Genomic DNA, 18,836 nt, shown 5'->3' on the forward strand with positions numbered 1-18,836 from the left:
TTGAACAATATATCTTTTGGATAGTGCTGATCTATATGATTGAACATATCACTGGGACTACCCACATTCTGCCACCAACCTTTTCTTTACTTTTGCAAGAATTATTCATATCATCTGCCTCCCTCGTTCTTTGTCATTTCCCCTGAGAGCAGATAGAGTTTTTAATTTACCTTTACATCCTACACAGCACCTGGCACTGTGTTGGTTCTTAATAAGTGTTGAATAAAGTACTCATTTTCAATGCTTATTTGCTCTCCATATATTCTTCAGCTGATTTTCTAATTCAGTATTTCTGGCCAGATGCATTAGCTCACACCTGTATCCCCAGCACTTTGGGAGGCTGAGGTGGGAGGATTGCTTGAGCTCAGGAGTTGGAGACCAGTCTGGGCAACATAGTGAGATCTCATCTCAAAAAAAAAAAAAAAAACAAAAAACAAAAAACAAACCTAATTTAGTATCTCTTTTCATTGATTCATTTCATTTCATCGAATGAAAGCCCTAATATATTCACTGTTCTGTTCCAGTATGTTTTAGGAAGATGAGTATATTAGGGAGCTTACAGTCTAGAAAGGGAGACACACATAGATGAGAAGGCCGTGAACTGTAGAAACTATATCTGTGTAACTATTCTTCTATAATGTGGTTGGACATAGTTGCTAATGTAGTGTGGTTGAACACATTATAGAAGAATAATTACATAGTTGTGGTTGGTAATTAACTTGGTGATGATACTGAAAAACAGATGAAAGAAAGATTCTCTTATAATTTCATTTATGCTGTGTGTAGAAACAATCTAAAAGTATGTTGGCAAGTTTGTTTAAAGCACAGATAGAGGGTGTTAATTATGTAGACCAATGAAAGTAAAATTATGGCTTTATTTTATGACTGTTGAAGCCAAAATACAAATTTAAAGAGCCCTGAGAGAGCTGGTATACGGTATTCATGTAAAAAGTTTCCATTTTTTAAGCTAAGTTACCTAGTTTCCTGTGACTCCAAAATTAGATTCTCAGGAGGATAGGAGCCTGTGATCTACCAGCTGTGATCCTGATTGTAATTAATATCACATGCCAATATAATGAATGATCAAATTATGTTATAGAAGTATGTCATTTAAATTTCTTGTTTTCCTGCCATGGGGTTGAATTTGCTGTTAATTTTCTTTCTTTGACAGTGAATTTTCTCTGTCATTCACAGAGAATCTTTCCTGAATGTCAAGATTTCTAAATTTCAAAGTTGTTATTACTTCTGTAATGTATTAGTTTTATAATCTGATACAAACTTCATTAAACCATTATGTATTAATCACAAGTTTTAACCATCTTAAGTATTTTCTCTTTGTGTTTATGTTTGTCATTGAATTAGGTGGCGTTCTATTGATTTTTCATTCCATGTCTTCTGATATTTTAAAAGAATTATATACAGTTGTTTACAGGATAACATTATTTGGGCCCAAAGAAAAGAGAAAAAGTAAAAAAGAGAAAGTATTAGATACATTAGTATTTCTGAGAGATTTTTTTCCCCATAGTTGCTAACATTTCCTGAAAGAAAAAGTAAATGTTTAGATAACAACTTGGTTGATTAGGTCAGCTGTACTGATTTTAGCTGTGCAACTATATGCTGACTATTGATCAGCAAATAAATTTGTTCAGGAAATTGAGAAAATTTAAAATGTGAAAACTAGAATAATAACTAGGAAAATAGATACCTTTCTTGCTTTTCTTAATATTTGAGAGAAATTAAAGACATAAATTTGAATTGTAAGTTTGAATATTGTCCCAAGATGGTGATGTTATCTCACGGAAAGGTAGGAGAAATCAAAATAGAGAAAGTAGCTTTTAGCAAAGCAGATTCTAAAGATAATAGTCACTAATATTTATTGTATATTTTATGCCAACACTTTTCTAAAAGATTTATGTAACTTAGTTTAATTCTCTTAACATTTTTTTGAGGTAGATGCTATCATTTGTACTCTTTACTGCTAGGGAAATTGATGAAAGGTTAAATATTTTGCTAAAGGCTGTACAGCTATATTATGGAGCCAGAATTCAAACCTTTTAGTCGTCTTCAGAATCCTGTGGTTCTGCTTGGAAGGTCTAAGTGTATCAGTGGTGTAGTGATTAGACCAGTTGGATGGTCTAAACTTTTATCTTGTACACACATATTAGGCAAATCTACTGTAATGTGACAGAGGTTTCTGATAATGTTATGTATGGGGAAAAACACATATAATATGCATCTGTGTTGCCTAGATGTTGTGGGGGAGCACATATAATATGCATCTGTGTGGAAAGCTAACCCTCTATTCCACAGAAAAGGGAAACATAGTTGGAAATATTTAGTAATGGAAATAAATATTATTTGTACACACTGAGAGAAAGAGAGTATATACTATGTTTAAATTACTTAAGGAATTGGTAGAAGTCATTGGGAGCAATCCCTAGTCGACATTGTTCTGATTATTTCAAAACTAATGTTCATTAAAAAAAAAGTTTTTACTCATTGTAAAAAGACATCTTTTTTTGTTATTGTTTGTTTGTTTGTTTGTTTTTGTTTTTGTTTTGTTTTGAGGTGGAGTCTCGCTCTGTTGCCCAGGCTGGAGTCAAGTGACGTGATCTCCCCTCACTGCAAGCTCCGCCCCCCGGGTTCATGCCATTCTCCTGCCTCATGTAGAACTACTATAGAAATTCCATCATCACATCAAATTTGCAGTCTAATAGCAAAAGAAAGTCTTGATATTTTGATGTTTTTATATAATATGGCGATGGACCATATAGGAAGGAAAGAAGCGTTAAGCATGAGATTTGGTTCCTTTTATATTTATAAAATGAGATGCTAAGGTATAACCTTCTTTTCTCAGCCCCCAAAAGACAGAATTTACAGAAGTGGTGAAGTTGTGTTATCAAGTATCAGAGAACACATTAACAAATTGCCTTTACTATGTTCATTTTAGATATAAATGCACTAAGTAGCATCTTCATCTTAAGATGCAGGCGATCCATTTATTTGAATGTATTTGCCCCTAATACTTCTATCCCCTCTTCCTCTTTCCTGTCCCTGAGCTCTCAGGTAGCTGGGATGTTGCTATTCTGAGTAACCCCAGTAGGAACCCTAGAGACAATTCTAGCTCAACCACTCTGAAGAAACAGCTCTGTAAACAGTATTGACCCCCCAGGGGACCATCAAATCCGTTTACACAGATACCAGTTGTCACAAACTATTTACAAAGCCAGGCAGAACAGAATTTCCCAGCCTCTAAGAATCCCTATTTGATTCTAGCTACTGCCTTACTTCTGTATAGTGGTCATTAAATAATAGTTATTTTTGGCAATGAGTCATGATTTACGGGGTAGCATCAATCTAACTGAGTATAGTGTATGTTAAAAAATGTATAATTGTCTGAAGAATTGAACTCAAAGGGAATCTTAAAGCTTTCCTTCCTAGAATAGGCAATGGTGTTGTAATACTGTTAATTTTCCAGACTAAGGAATTGAGGGTTTAACAACAGCATTAGCATTGTGACAGTTAACAACACTGACACCTCCAGGAGCAAGCAATAATTTATTAGATCATGAAAATGGTTCATTGGAAACAGCATGAAAGTCACTAGAGAGATACAGGGTCTTCAAAGCATATAATGCAGCTGGTCTCTGCAGATGTATTAAGTACTAAGATTTTATGCCTAAATGAATAAACTGTCTCTTGCAATAGCAGTAGGTGGCATTTTAGGGTAATACCTAGTAGTAATCCATAATGTCGTTTTCAATTGATAGCAGGATAAGTTTATGTGGTAGTGATAGTATGATACAGTAAATGCAAAAGTTGGGAATTATATTTGGTTTGAAGTGGTCAAATTCTTATGTCTAAATAAAAGAATGTGCCCACAGAAAAGCAAATGAAGAGATTGATAGTAATCATAAATTTTTCCCTGTTAACTCTGAGAAAGTCAGACTTCATAACTTTTGAATAATGAAGAAGAGATTGACAGTTTATTCTTTAAGTCCATATAGATAAATGAAGTTGAATAGTATTAATTTGGTTAGTCATAATGTTAGAACAGTTAACGATGACATTAATTAAACACTAAAGTGGATTACTAAAGAGAGTTTCTGTTTCAAACCACATGAAAGAGATAGAGGAATCAACAGGATGGTTTTAGGTTTAAGTTTTCATCTGCCTAAAGATAAGAGTTTGAATCGAAAGTGAGTATCTTTCTGTTTAACATTTATCTTATCTTTTAAATTGACTAATATGCAAAACAGACCAATAGCTTCACTTTATGACATTTTACTGGCTTGTGCTTATATTTCTGTATGCAGTTCTTTTTCAAGTGATGGGGCAATACAAATAAGCTCAGCTAAAGCTCTTAGTAGCTTCATCTCATTATTGCTTCATAAAGATCCTTCAGAGATGGAGAGTTTAGGGAAAATAACTGAACTTAGAGTTACTAACTGCTTTCATCTTCTCTTGGTTGGAAAAGGTACTAATTCAGAAATAAATTTGGGCTATGAATAAGGTAAAGAAAATTAGGCAAAATGCAAGATGATAGAGCAGTATCTTAACATTTGTCTTGAAAAGTCAAAGTGCATCATGCCTGTTACTTACTCACTAATGTTTCAGGAAAAAAAAAAAAAATTGTAAGGTCAGGCATGGGGGCTTATGCCTATAATCCCAATACTTTGGGAGGCAGAGGCAGGAGGATTGCTTGAGCCCAGGAGTTTGAGACCAGCCTGGGCAACATGGCAAGACCCCATCTCTGAAAAAAAAAAATTAGTGAGGCATGACAACACAGCACACAGCTGTAGTCTCAACTGTTTGCGGGGCTGAGTTGGGAAAACTGCTTAAGTCCGGGAGGTCAAGGCTGCAGCGAGCCATGATTGTGCTACTGCACTCCAACGTGGGTGACGGAGTGAGACCCTCTCAAAAAAAAATTGTATTTGTGTAGATACATATAGAAAGAATGGTTAATAAAGCAAGCATGATAAAATGTTAATATTTGGGGAGTCTAGGTAAAGGGCATACAGTAATTCTTTGTTTTGCAACTTTTTTATGAGACAAATTATTTCAAAATAAAACAGTAAAAATGAAGGATTATCTAATGTCAGTTTTTGTCGGTTTTCTCATTTAGCTTGCTTCTGTAGTCATTGAAATCTTTGACATTTGGCTCTCATTTCTTCTCTCCATTTTCTGCCATTTTTCTGGATGACTTCAATGCCTTCAAAGGTGGTACTTTCAGCACTCTGACTTCTTGATTTTCTCCACTCCAAGTATGTTCACTTTTAATTTATTTCATCAACTCATTTCCAGATGAGCCATACCCTGGACTTTGTCCTTAATACTGATTTTAGAAATTTTCTTCCTGACTATAACATCTTGTCATTTCAATACAAGAAGTGTCTCTTGGTTTTTCCTAAATTTATTTATTCTCCTCTATATTCCTATTCCTATTCTCTTATTTTTATAGTCTATTAACTTTTTATTTCATCTAACTCTGCCTATTCTTTGGCAGTTTGCTACTTCGCATATCCCTACTTGACCTTTTTTGGAGCAAATGCCTTTGTGAAGTCTTCCTAGAGTCTTCCAGGTGAGCATTAGTATGTCTAGCATATTGTATGTATTTGGCCTCCATAGCCCAAGCATAATCCTTACTATACTGTATTCAGATCATTAGATGAGTTTGCTATCCTCATTGTACTAGAGAGTCTTTGAGTGGAGTGTTTGTTTCTTATTCATCTTTGTTTTCCCAGTACCTACCACAAGGCATATCACACTGTAAGTTTTAAATGAACGATCAGTAAATTAATGAATAAATAAATTAGAGGAGTCAACCTTTTTATACAAATATTTGAATACTAATATAGTGTAATGCAGGATGACAGACAGGAGAGCATTGAGAGCCTTCAGAGGATTTAACATTGATTTCCTGGAATCATACTTGCCAAAATAGTTGGTCAAAAAAACAAGACAAGCAGGAAAATTTTTATAAATCAGCCATGTATATTCTAAAGTAAAATTAAATTCTCAGATTGGGAATCTGAGGTGGAAGGATTGCTTAAACCCAAGAGTTTGAGGCCAGCCTACACAACATTGCAAGATCCTGACTTAAAAATATTTTTTTGGAATAAATTTTCAGTAGAAGAGTATGGATAGTCTGATTTGCAGAGCAGCCTCCAAATTTCTGATGAGCCTTTTGAATTAGAAATCTAAAAGCTTTTACTACTGAACAAAATGAGAAATATCCAGAAATAGAGCCAAGTCACACAGTATGGGTCCTTTAAAAATTTTTAACATTTAAAATTAAATTTTAGAATGAAAGTCTAGAGTGTGTCAGAAATCAATGGATTTGTTGTAAGAAAACTTTAAGGGGTTATAATTACTAAGACCCAGGAGGGATCAACAAAGAGCCCTCTTATTGGGAAGCTCTTATTGGGAAGTTTCCACATCTGCTCTAAGTTTGAAGAAGATAATGTGGTCACAAGTTAAATAGTGGTGATTTATCAAGAGTTCAGGGGATCACAAAATTTGACATTAGGTTAAAACCGAAGAAAGAGAACTATAAAACTAGTAAACAGATAGCAAATTTAAATAGCAGGGATAAGGTCAACTAAACACCAGGAGGTAAGGAATAAAAAACTGAAAGGAAAAATAGACTGAATTAGACCTCGAAATATGGTGGTTAAAACTTGGGACAAGGCTGGGCGCGGTGGCTCATGCCTGTCATCCCAGCACTTTGGGAGGCCGAGGCGGGCGGTTCATGAGGTCAGGAGGTCATGACCAGCATTGCCAACATGGTGAAACCCCGTCTCTACTAAAAATACAAAAATTAGCTGGACGTGGTGGCACGCATCTGTAATCCCGGCTACTTGGGAGGCTGAGGCAGGAGAATTGCTTGAACCCGGGAGACGGAGGTTTCCGTGAGCTGAGATCGTGCCACTGCACTCCAGCCTGAGTGACAGAGCAAGACTTTGTCTCAAAGGAAAAAACAAAAAACAACTTGGGACCAGTTGTAGATAATCGTAAATTTGGTCTTGAACAGGCCAAAAAGAGTTGGGACTTAAGAGTCTGAAGCAGTTGTGGGGCTGTCATGGGGACCTGGGGGCTTTTATAGTTGGCAGTGGTCCATGGACCATCCTTTTTCCTTTTGAAGAAACATGGCACTTCATAAACTGAAGAAGAATGTGGGGCTTAAGAGTTTTTAAAAAATATGTCCCTAGGGGCAATTTTTGTTATTTTGATAATGCTTTCAGTAACTATTTCTGATTGTTTTTCATTTGAGCTACTTACAATGTTATGTTAGTGTAAGAAAGCATGGTCTGTTAATAATATAGAGGCTTTCCTTAGTGCGCATTTATAAATTTTCTTATTCAGATTTTGAGAGTTTCATTATATTAATGCCGGCCTATTACAGAAAAGTAGCATGGTGACCATCTAATGCAAACCAAGTAAGAATTTTGAAATGTCAAGAATGAACAAGTAATCTTCAGATGTATCTGTTCCTAAAACTGTCTAATTTAATTTAAAACAATATAATGTTGAAATTTCACAGCTGTCTTACGGTGTGTAATTATGATAGCACATTCTCTCTTCTAATTCATTTCTTCAGAGTGATATGAGAGTAATTTACCAAAAACAAATGATACTGATCTAGTTTCCAGCTACCAGTAAGAATAATGTCCAAGATCTGGAGTTCATCACTGGCTATACCTAATTTCAGCATATATACAAGCTAATGATTTTCTCTTAAAAAATGAATATTTTCATGAGAGGTATTTTATTTATAAGCACCCCCCTTTTTTTGAAAAAAATAAAAAACAACTCAGCCTGAGCAACATAGCAAGACCCCATCTTTACAAAACATAAAAATTTGCCAGGCATGGTGGCATGCTCCTCTAATTCCAGCCATTCAGAAGACCAAGGCAAGAGGATTGCTTGAGCTCAGGAGGTCGAGGCTACCTTGAGTCATGATTGCACCACCACACTCTAGCCTGGGCAAAAGAGAAAGACCTCATCTAAAAAAAAAAATAATAAAGTAAGATAAAATAAAACGACTCTTTTCTGCCTCCAGTGATTTTAAGTTTAAAGAAGGCACTGCCAAAAATCAGGTGAGATTGATCTGCCTTTTAAAGTTCAAGAAATATTTCTGCTCCAAATAATAAAATACTAGTTGCAATCAGTATTGGTGCCTGTTGAGCTGATTTACTAGTGAACGAGTTTGCTTTGTGTATGTATTTGTGTGTCATTTTCTCCCCAAAACTTTAATGTGTCATTAAATACACACTGTCCCTTTGAAATAGCCATTATGTACTAGCTGTAGCGTAAGATAATTTTTGTGAGATAGGCATTGCAAAGTATCTTTTCTAATATATAATACATATAGGATAAGATGGAGTTTAGAAATAATTCTCCTTGTATTGTGTCCCTTTTAATATGATGATGATTACAAAAATAATAGTTAATATTTATTGATGTGTCAGACACTAGGCCAAGTATTTTGCATGCATTAATTTAGTCCTCAACAGTAATATTATATACCCATTTTACAAAAAAGAAACTGAGGCAGGATGGGTTGAGCCCAAAGCGATGCATTTGGCAAAGCTGGAATTCTAACCCAGGCAGCCTAATACCAGAGTTCCACATACATTATCACTTCACTATAATCATTAACTTATTGTATACTATTTTCAGAAATCTAGAAAAATTAATCTAGAAAATAATACCTTCAAATCAGTGGTTCTCAGCCTTGAGCATATGCTGGAATCATTTGAGGATCTTCAGAAATATAGACTAAGTCTTACAGAGATTTTTGAAGCTCTGAGGATTTAAAAAAATCTCCTTAGGTTATTCCAACATGCAGCCAAATTGTGAACCACTATCCTAAATATCTATTGACTGTGGAAAATGGAAGTCTTGATGACAAAAACCACACTGTCCATGCTTATCTGATTACAGTATGATTAAGACTAGAAACTATCTGTTTAACACTATAAGGGTGTTTCCAAAAATATTTATTTGATTGAATGATTTAATTTGTAGTTATGGTGTTTAATATATCATGTGTTACTTTTTTGTTTAAATACAGACATAACCCACAGTTATCTTGAACAAGAAACTACAGGGATAAATAAAAGTACACAGCCAGATGAACAACTGACTCTGAATTCTGAAAAAAGTATGCATCGAAAATCCCCTGAATTAGTTAATGAAATATCATATGAGAACACAGAATGGCCAGGGCAGAGATCAAGGAATTTTCAGATCATCAGTTCTCATCCAGATGATCAGTCTGTTTACTCCACTACTGAAAATTACAAGTAAGTGCTCATAGCCCTAGATTTAGAAAGTGGTAATTGGGGCCAGGCGTGGTGGCTCATGCCTGTAATCCCAGCACTTTGGGAGGACGAGGCAGGCAGATCACTTGAGGTCAGGAGTTTGAGACCAGCCTGGCCAACATGGTGAAACCCTGTCTCTACTGAAAATACAAAAGTCAGCCAGGCGTGGTGGCACATGCCTGTAATTCCAGCTACTCAGGAGGCTGAGTCATGAGAATCGCTTGAACCTGGGAGGCGGAGGTTGCAGTGAGCTGAGATTGTGCCACTGCACTCCAGCCTGGGCGACAGAGCGAGACTGTCTCAAGAAAAAGGAAAAAAAAAAAAGGAGAAAGAGAAAGTTGGAATTGGAAGAACTTTTTCTTCCTTCCTCCCTTCTTCCCTTTCTTCCTCTTTCCTTCTTTCTTTTTGGTGTTGGCTAATTCAAAAACTTATTAAAACTTGGCGAATCTATCAGGATTTTCTACTGTTTCCATGATATGGGTATAATATGTCTAGTTAACTAAGTGAAAAAGCACAAAGTGCACCTGAAGAAAGGCAGTGAGGTTTAATTCCATTTTGTTCAATATTATTTTCTGTGACCTTTCTTTATGTATTTGGAAATAACTGTTAAATTGATATACATGAGATATCATTCACGAAAGTAAAAAATCTGGCAGCTCCAGGACAAGGTAAGCCCAAACATGCATTTTGGTTTGGGTTAGCACTATTTTTCATTTAAATGAATTTGAATGCTTTTAAAAGGGCCTTGTGCTCTACCATTTGCCTTCCTTATTATTTTACGTTCTCAGCTTTTACCCATTCACCTTACCTACCTAGCTCATGAAAGGATTTGAATTTGTGATACCTGATACTTTTACTCATGAGATTAAGGAACTTTGGTAATTAGTCATGTGCTAGAAAAATATTATTAGATTTAAAAAGAAGTTTCAGTGACTAATATATTTTCAGTCTAGACAAAATAATATTTTACAGCATACTATTTTTAACAGAGTTTTGCATAGGAACTTTTATTTCTACTTACTTTCAAATTATTCAGTAGATATGTTAATATATAGTAAGATATAATTAAATAGATGTATTGATAGTTCCCATCCCTTTTTCAGATTCTTACTAAGGTGTAGGTTGGAGTACATACTGGGGAGTAGAAGCACAGAAGAATGAAGTAGGGATAAACATTTTATAACCACATGGGTAAAGTAAATAGTAGAGATTGGGCTAAAGTCAGATTATGAGATATCTAGTATAATTACAACAGGAGATATATATGGTAAATAGAGCTGCACTGACTGTCCCGGCCCTCACTAAATTTGTTCTTAGTGACTCTAAGATTTACCTATGCTTACAAATTTAATATAAGGCCTTCAAAAAGCAGCCCATCTCTTTTTCTTTCCCTTCCTTTATACTGTTTACTTACAAGTTGATACTGTTCTCAAGTAGCATACAAAATGTCAAAAAATTAGTTTATCTTACTCTGAAATATTAATCAGTTTCTTTATTACAGCATTATGGAACATAGGCACAATGATATGCATTATGAATGTATGACTCCTTGTCAAGTTACTTCAGACTCAGATAAAGAGAAGACAATAGCATTTCTTCTAAAAGAATTGGATCTTCTCAGAACAAGCAATAAAAAGGTATAATATGGAAAGTCTGATAATTGCATAGTATGGTTTTAGCTGTTGATCTTCTAAATTTCCTTTGTTGCCCATCATAATTCAGTTTTATTTTGTACTTTAATCATTTAACAGTAGCTTCATGTTTTTGCCATACCTTGCCATCAGGGTATGGTTGAGTTAAAGGGTTGACAATGAAAACATTTTTTTGGTTTCCTACCTTGCTGGTCCGCATTAGCACTTCCTTTTTCATAAGCCCCTGGTTCCTTGTATAGGTATCTTTAAAAAAAAAAAAAAAAAGATTCATTCAAATTTTAGTAAAACTCTACTTCAGCATTATAGAGAATGAGAGATAGAATGTACTGGTTTCATGTTACTCTCTTAATTTTGTTTCTTTATTAGTATCCATTCCCCATATTTGACCTCAGTAATATATGTAATTAAACATTTCAGTAACAAGACTTGGCCATATTGTCATTTACCTTGTGTTAATCTTATACTGCTGCATTTTGTCCAGTCCAATTTGTCACGTTATGTTTTATCTTCTGTTCTGACTCTTATTCTAGTTATAGTCATGTGATCATTAAATAATTTTACTAAATAATGTACATTTTCTGTGTCTTCTTTTTTTTTAACTTCTACATACTTCTCTGATTTTAATATTCTAGTTGTGTGACCTAATCAAACTGAAGCATGATGTCAGGAATGTTGATCATGTTTGAAGGAAAACAGCTAAAATGACAAAAACCTAGGGAGGAATTAAAAAAACATTTGGAGGGATTCTGTATGAGACGTTTTCTGTACTTTCATTTAGCAGTTATTTATTAAATGCCAATTATGAGTCAGGTGTCAGTGCCAATTTAAATGGAATATCATGGGGTAGTATTCTCAAAGGGACATTTGTATCAGATATTAAGATTATTGTCTTAATTTTGTTTCAAAATATTGGACTTACTAAGAGAAACTGCAAAGCAGTGCTATCTATTATTTTATTAGGCAAATCCCCTCCAAATATTTTGCATTAAGAAAAAAGGATGGATGAAACTGCTTTTGCAGTAGTTGTTTTTATTATTATTTCTTTTGAGATAGAGTTTCACTCTTGTTGCCCAGGCTGGAGTGCAATGGCAGGATCTCGGCCAACCGCAACTTCCGCCTCCTGGGTTCAAGTGATTCTCCTGCCTCAGCCTCCCGAATAGCTGGGATTACAGGTGCCTGCCACCACACCCAGCTAATTTTTTGTATTTTTAGTAGAGATGGGGTTTCATCATGTTGGCTAGGCTGGTCTCAAACTCCTGACCTCAGGTGATCCGCCCATCTCAGCCTCCCAAAGTGCTGGGATTATAGGCGTGAGCCACCGCACCCTACCTGCAGTAGTTATTTTTAAGAATAGTGTTGGTCTTCTGAATTTCATTTGCCAATTCATGCACCTGTACACATAAATTAAGTGTATATTGGGATGTTTTCATAATTTCTATATAATTACAGGTAATTATTACTTTATAAATAGCTTAAATTTTTAATTTTTTTTCTGGAGTTATATATCTAGGCAGTTAAATATTATATAAGAATTAAGAAAAAAACCAAAAACTTTGAAATTAATTATATTTTTGCAAGACCTTTGTCAGATAAAAATCCATGATTTTTTTTTAATGTGCTTTAGCTTCAACAGAAATTGGCTGAAGAAGATAAAGAACAGAGAAAACTAAAGTTTAAGCTGGAACTCCAAGAGAAAGAAACAGAAGCTAAAATTGCTGAAAACACAGCAGGTATAGTAGAGGAATATTAACATATGGCCTGAAGAATCACACACAAGGTTATTATATGATGTGTCTTGGTGAATACTAGCATACTGGCTTATTTGCCAAAGGAGGGAAGCTCTTTCCTTTTTTTTTTTTTTTTTTTTGGCTGCTTAGAAAATAGGTGGCTTTAACATCCTGGTACTGGTATTAGTGAGAGCTTTACCTGTATTCATACTGATTTGGGCATTAAATGCATTGTTAACACCATGTCAATCCAATCACAAAAAGGTTGTTTGTTTTGTTGGAAGGGGCTGAACAAACAAGGGGAAATAATGATTACCAGTGCCTCTACCTTTCAACCAGCAGTTCAAATACCACTTATTGTTTTAGCTCGTTGAGAGGAAATACTTCTCCTTTGTATGAAGATAGTCACATATTCATTGCCAATAGAAACCTACATTTGATTAAAAAATCTGTTTTGTGCAATTAATAAGTTTTCATCTGATGATGTAGATGCTAATAGAGATAATATTTTCCCTGAGATTAAAGTGAAAGGTTGCCAAACTTTCAGATTATAAATGATTACCTTAAATATGTTCTGGAGTCTATCTTTACTCACAGGTCTTTGCAAGGAGAAATTTTTAAATGTGTTTGTGATATGTTATAGATACAATGAAATGATTCTCAATGGTCTGTGATCTCCATCTGTGTATGCCACTGTGAATGTCTCTCTCACATTGTTTTAGTATGTTAAGGAAACAGAAATTTCATAGAGTGATAGACATTAGCATTCAGAGCCATTTTAGACATCACTGATTTTAACATTTTTATATCATTTCGAATGCTTTTAAGAAACAATTGAATTTTGTGATTAGTGTGAGGTTATCATCATGCTTTGCAAGTCACTTTAATGGGATTACATATGTGAAAGAATTATTTTAGGTCAGAGATTTGATTAACTAGTAGAGCTTGTCTTTAAAATATTACTGTGGAAAATAGAACTGAACATTGCTATGAAAATATATCAAAGATGACCATAAATAAATACACCAGCTGAATACTAGATGGTTGCTTTTCTGTTAGTGTTAAACTACCATAACGTTTTTATTTTTGTGTGTGGGAAAATATGAGAGCAACATATTTTGAGGAAAATTAATAGTTTGTTAAAAATAAGTATTTCAAATATAAATTTAGAACAACTTGGCAATTTCTTAGCTTTTTATAATCAAATATATAAATATACTAATTGTTAGGATACTATTACAAGAAATTTGTTTTGGATACTATTAGAAGATTTTTGTTTTAAGGCATTTGCATAATGTTAACTTTGCATATGTCTTACAGAAATAATTTAATAAGATTTGGGTTTTCATAACCTCTTGAAAATCATGAATTAATGTGTCTGCCTAGCCCTAGCCCATTTATTTCTTGGAGGGGAAACCTAATTAAGCAATAATATTTACTACTTAATTTTTTTATAATGTAGCCAAGCAGGTACTTCAAATATTTATTTATTGGTATTTAAGGGTTCCCATTTGAACAGTTTGAATCATGCATTCATAAAATGGAAATAATTTGATTACTTTGTTATTCTTATAATTATATTTCTCATTAATAACAAAATATTATATTAATAAATGTCAATTATTTAAAAGATGTTTAATAAAATGTTTATAGCATTCTAAATTGATGAAAATAACAGTGTTATTTAGTTTCTCTGGAACAAAACAATCTAATTAAGAGAGATATGTCCAACCATTTGCTTATAAAAATGACACAAAATGAAAATTCCCCAAAGTTTTTTTAAGGTATAAATTTTCAAAGTGTATCTTTCCTCTTTAATATTTTACTTCTATCTCATTTTAAGAAGAGACTTAAAGTATTTTGCCTATAACATTAGAAAGAATTATTATTACTATGTCAAAATAAAAATGTAAATTGCTGAAGAAATTCATTGGTTTAAAACAACAGAAAATTTGGTAACTGACCCTTTGGTGGACTTTTGAACCTTTTCATATTTTCCCATTTTATGTATGATCTTAAATAAGCTTGTCTTAAATAAACTTATTTTCTATCTGATGAATAGGAGGTACAGTCAAAAAGCAAAACAGAACAACAAAAACTACCTTGTTAGTATCTTAATAGAAAAAAGAGCAGTATAGGACTATGATTATATCTAATGAATTCTTTATTTCTTGTAATGTGAAAGAACAAATAATCCACATATGCATGGATGTTTGTTTCTATGACTGCTCATTTTTATATTTGAAATAAAATGTGTATTTGGCAAAATATAAGCATGCACACATACATAAGTATTATAATATACATAAGCAGAATATATATGTTTAAGAAGATCAAACCATTTCACAATAAAAGAAATACTTATAAGAACATCTGAACTAAACATTGGAAACAGCAAATAGGAGACAATCTGTCTATAGATTTTAAAAATAAAATGTTAACTAAAATATGAGGTACCCTAAGGAAATAGTAGGCATTTTCTTAGAGTATGTAAAATACAGAGATTTATATATAAAGATATTCATATAATATTAGTTGCTATAGCAAGAGAATTAAAAACAGTCTAACCATAAGGGAATTATTAAATAAGTTATGATACATTTATAATTTGAGACATTTTGTAATAATTAAGAATATTTGAGGATATGAGAAAAACATCATAACTATTAAGTGAAAGAAATAGGGGAAAAACTCTAATATAATGTAAAAATAACAATATATATACATGTATTATATAAAATAAGAGGCAACTGTTGGTGGTCTTTAAGTGAAACTATTAATTTTTCAGTGAACAGTTTCTGCCTTTTTCAGATTTTCTATAATGAGCATAGATTTAGTGTTAAAAAAAATTGTTTTCAAAAGATGTGATTTTTTTAAGAAATTACTTGCACTCTAATCTTAAAATTTGACACATAAAGACCATATGGTTTTATGATGGCTGTGATCCAGTTTTGCCATTTTTTACCCATGCCATTTTTTTAGTCTTTCAGCTTTTCCTTGTATTTATTTTTATATCTTTATGTTTATTATGTATCATATATACATTAGTCTATCTTGTCTTCCAAGGTGATTGTATAATTTATAAGACTCTGGTACAGTCAAGACCACGTAAAACAAAAGATGTCCAGTTCTCAGTAGGCAGTTTGGAGCAATTGGGAAGACCAAAATCCTTAGAGTCACATTGATCCAGGTTCAAATTACAGCTTGGACACTTGATATTGATTCTCTACCGTTGGGCATGTTATTTAACCTCCTTGGGTTTATCTTCTCCCGTGTAAAACGTGAATATTAACCAACTTACCAGATGATTTTAAGGATTAGTGTTGATATATCAAAGAACATGATATATAACTAGTACTCAGTAAGTTGTGGCTCAAATTAATATTATTTTGTTGCTTTACGTTTATGAAATTCTTAAATCTTTGATGTCATTATTGCCAGAAGTTGTGAAAAGACATTTTATTCTGTTTGGCTTTTAAGTAAAAATTTATGGGCTACTGTTAATAGATTTTGAAAGGCACTAAACTGAAAAATGGACAAACAGAAGAAGAAACAAAGTATTTGATTACTAATAAAACTGCAGTTGAGATACAGATATTTAATATCACTAATACATTTTACTCAAATGTGAATTCAAAATAAAAGAAATGGGATGCAAAAGATTTGAGCTTTTATGCAATGTGTACCTATGATGAACTTTTATGTAGACCATTACTTAGCTTCAAGTCTTTTTCCTTTTTTTCCCCATTGGTTTTTTCATAACACAAATCTGTTATTCTAATGTGATTTTATGAGAGTTTGAAACTCAGCTGTGTTCCCTATCGTGTTAAAATCTCTGATGGTTGACTCCCTTACCTTTCTTTTCCTTTCTCACTTCACCATCATTATTGTCATTGTCACCATCATTGATACTGTTTATTAAGCACTTAAATGTTTCACAGGAACTATGCTTACTTCTTTACAAATCAGACAAATATTTATTACAGACTCATTATGTTTTAGGCACTGTGTTAGACACTGAATATAGATCAGCATATAAGACAGATTTGGGATCTCAGGCATTTTTTTTTTTTTTTTGTGCCTGTTATTACTTCTCTGAAATCATAATACACCATACATGTTGTAAGTAGTGGTTAAATGCGCAGACTTTGAATTCAGACATTTGTTCTAATCTTTTTGCCACTTATCATGTGTAATGACAGCCTCACTAAGCATTAGTTAAAATCTACTATAGGTTGTTGTGATGCTTAAGTGAGATAATGTTTATGAAGTGCTTAACCCATAGAAGGCACTCGATAATAATTATGATGATAAGATGATGATGTTGTAACCATCTTGTTTTCTCAAGACTTCTTCATCTAATAGAGGACATACTCAAAGTGTTCCTAAATGTGTGATTATGTAAATAACTATCCCATACTTATCTATATAATTAGTATGGGATAGTAATTTATATATGGTTTTGTTTCATAAGGAATTGATTTTTATTTCTTTTGTTAAAATAGTTTACAAAGAATTTTTATTAACAATTTAATTTGATCCCCAGTTTTGAGTTTTCCTTGATTTTTAGAATTAACCTTATTTCAAAAGTGTTGAAATATTTTTTAAAATCTAAAATCTCTAAAAAAAAAGTTAGAATGTATAATAAGTAGGTCTTATTTAGTCTTAGGAAAAGCTGAAATGACCATCTCACTCCCTATGTGTTAATTATTTACTTCATTGTAGCTGTTTAAAACTTTTTACTGAGTTTTAGCTCATTAAATTATACACATGGGTAATATTATTTGAAAATTGTATGAATGACCTTCAAATGCTAGGGGATGTTTTAGAGAAGCAGAGAAGAAACATTGCATTTTTGTTCTTTAGGTATGTATCTCTTCTCACCTAAAAAAGTCATTAAAACACAAGCATTTTAAAATTGGTTTTAGTTCAATTGAATTTAACAATGAGATCTAGTATGCTATGGCCTGATTTGCATCCATTAATTTACTCTTATGTCAGTGATGATGTGTTTTTATGCGTCTTAAAAATAGCTTGTTCAATTAAACCTTTCATTTTTCCCACAGTCCCAGTGGGCATTATCTAGTGTTTTTTGTCTCTTTAATTTTTGTTATTCTATTATATTCTATTCTATTGGTTTTATAGCATGCAGATGATGCTTGAATTTTACATAAAAGTATTTATTTAAATAGTGTTTTATATGTTATTTTGTGATATTTAAAATATTTATATTTCTTTAAAAGCCTTATTTTTCTATTTCTTAAAAGCTCACTTTAGAGCCTCTGCTTTATATGTTAGTTATTTTTCTTTCTTGCATGTCATCCATTAAAGATTAGCTGTGGAAGGTTGGAGCATGGAGAGATTATGAATGACAGAACAACTCCTGTAGAATAATAATCAGTTTTTGGTATTTAATGCTGTTTGACTTTTGCAGACACATTTCTTATTAACCTTTGGTACAAAGAGAAATCCAGGTTCCTGATATCTCATGGAGAAGATGAATTTGAGATCCTCTTCCAATTAAACTGAAATAAAGCCAATATTAGGTTTTAGCCAAAAGAACTCCTTAGTTCCTAAGTCTTGTGTTTTTAAGTCTCTATCTATCTATCTATCTATCTATCTATCTATCTATCTATCTATCTATCTTTCTTCTAATCTGTCTTACTGCATTTTAACCTGTAATTCAATGGTTACATAATTTGCTTAACTTACTTGTACTGATGATGCAAGCATTTGATTTTTCTCTTTAAACATAGATTTCTTTCTATGCATGCAAATTTAGACTGATACTTTGTAAATTAAAAAAAATATTGTCAATATATTTTTATTACAGAGAATGTTTATTTTCTTTTGGTAGGGAGAAGAGGAGTTTAATTGATATACTTTAATAGCAAGTATATCAAGATACCCTAGTGGATTAAAATGGGAGAAAAAATTATATTATAGAAAATGTTTACATTATTCTCTTGTGAAAAGATTATCTGTTACTATGTATCATATCTCAGATGATGTTGACCATCTAAGAGGAAAAGAGTTAATTTTCTTTACCAGAATAGAAAATGGCATAATTTTTATCTTTAAGAAATAATACACATTGGAATCTAATTTTTCTGTGTATATAATGGGCATCA

At 32.8% G+C, this 18,836-nt stretch overlaps 1 protein-coding gene across 2 annotated transcripts in view; it reads left to right on the forward strand.

Moving 5' to 3' along the window:
- Positions 1–18,836, forward strand: part of MIPOL1 (mirror-image polydactyly 1) — a 401,247-nt gene that overhangs the window by 62,806 nt on the left and 319,605 nt on the right. The window contains exons 4-7 of one of the 2 annotated variants that reach the window (XM_025392167.1): positions 5,507–5,581; positions 9,077–9,308; positions 10,828–10,963; positions 12,603–12,708. In XM_025392167.1, coding sequence (XP_025247952.1) covers positions 9,169–9,308; positions 10,828–10,963; positions 12,603–12,708 — 382 coding nt within the window. In that variant the 5' untranslated portion in view covers positions 5,507–5,581; positions 9,077–9,168. The remainder of the gene's footprint in view (positions 1–5,506; positions 5,582–9,076; positions 9,309–10,827; positions 10,964–12,602; positions 12,709–18,836) is intronic. The other variant, XM_025392166.1, reaches the window with a different exon arrangement.

Source organism: Theropithecus gelada, chromosome 7b (genome assembly GCF_003255815.1).
Source record: "Theropithecus gelada isolate Dixy chromosome 7b, Tgel_1.0, whole genome shotgun sequence".
NCBI classification, from domain to species: Eukaryota; Metazoa; Chordata; class Mammalia; order Primates; family Cercopithecidae; genus Theropithecus; species Theropithecus gelada.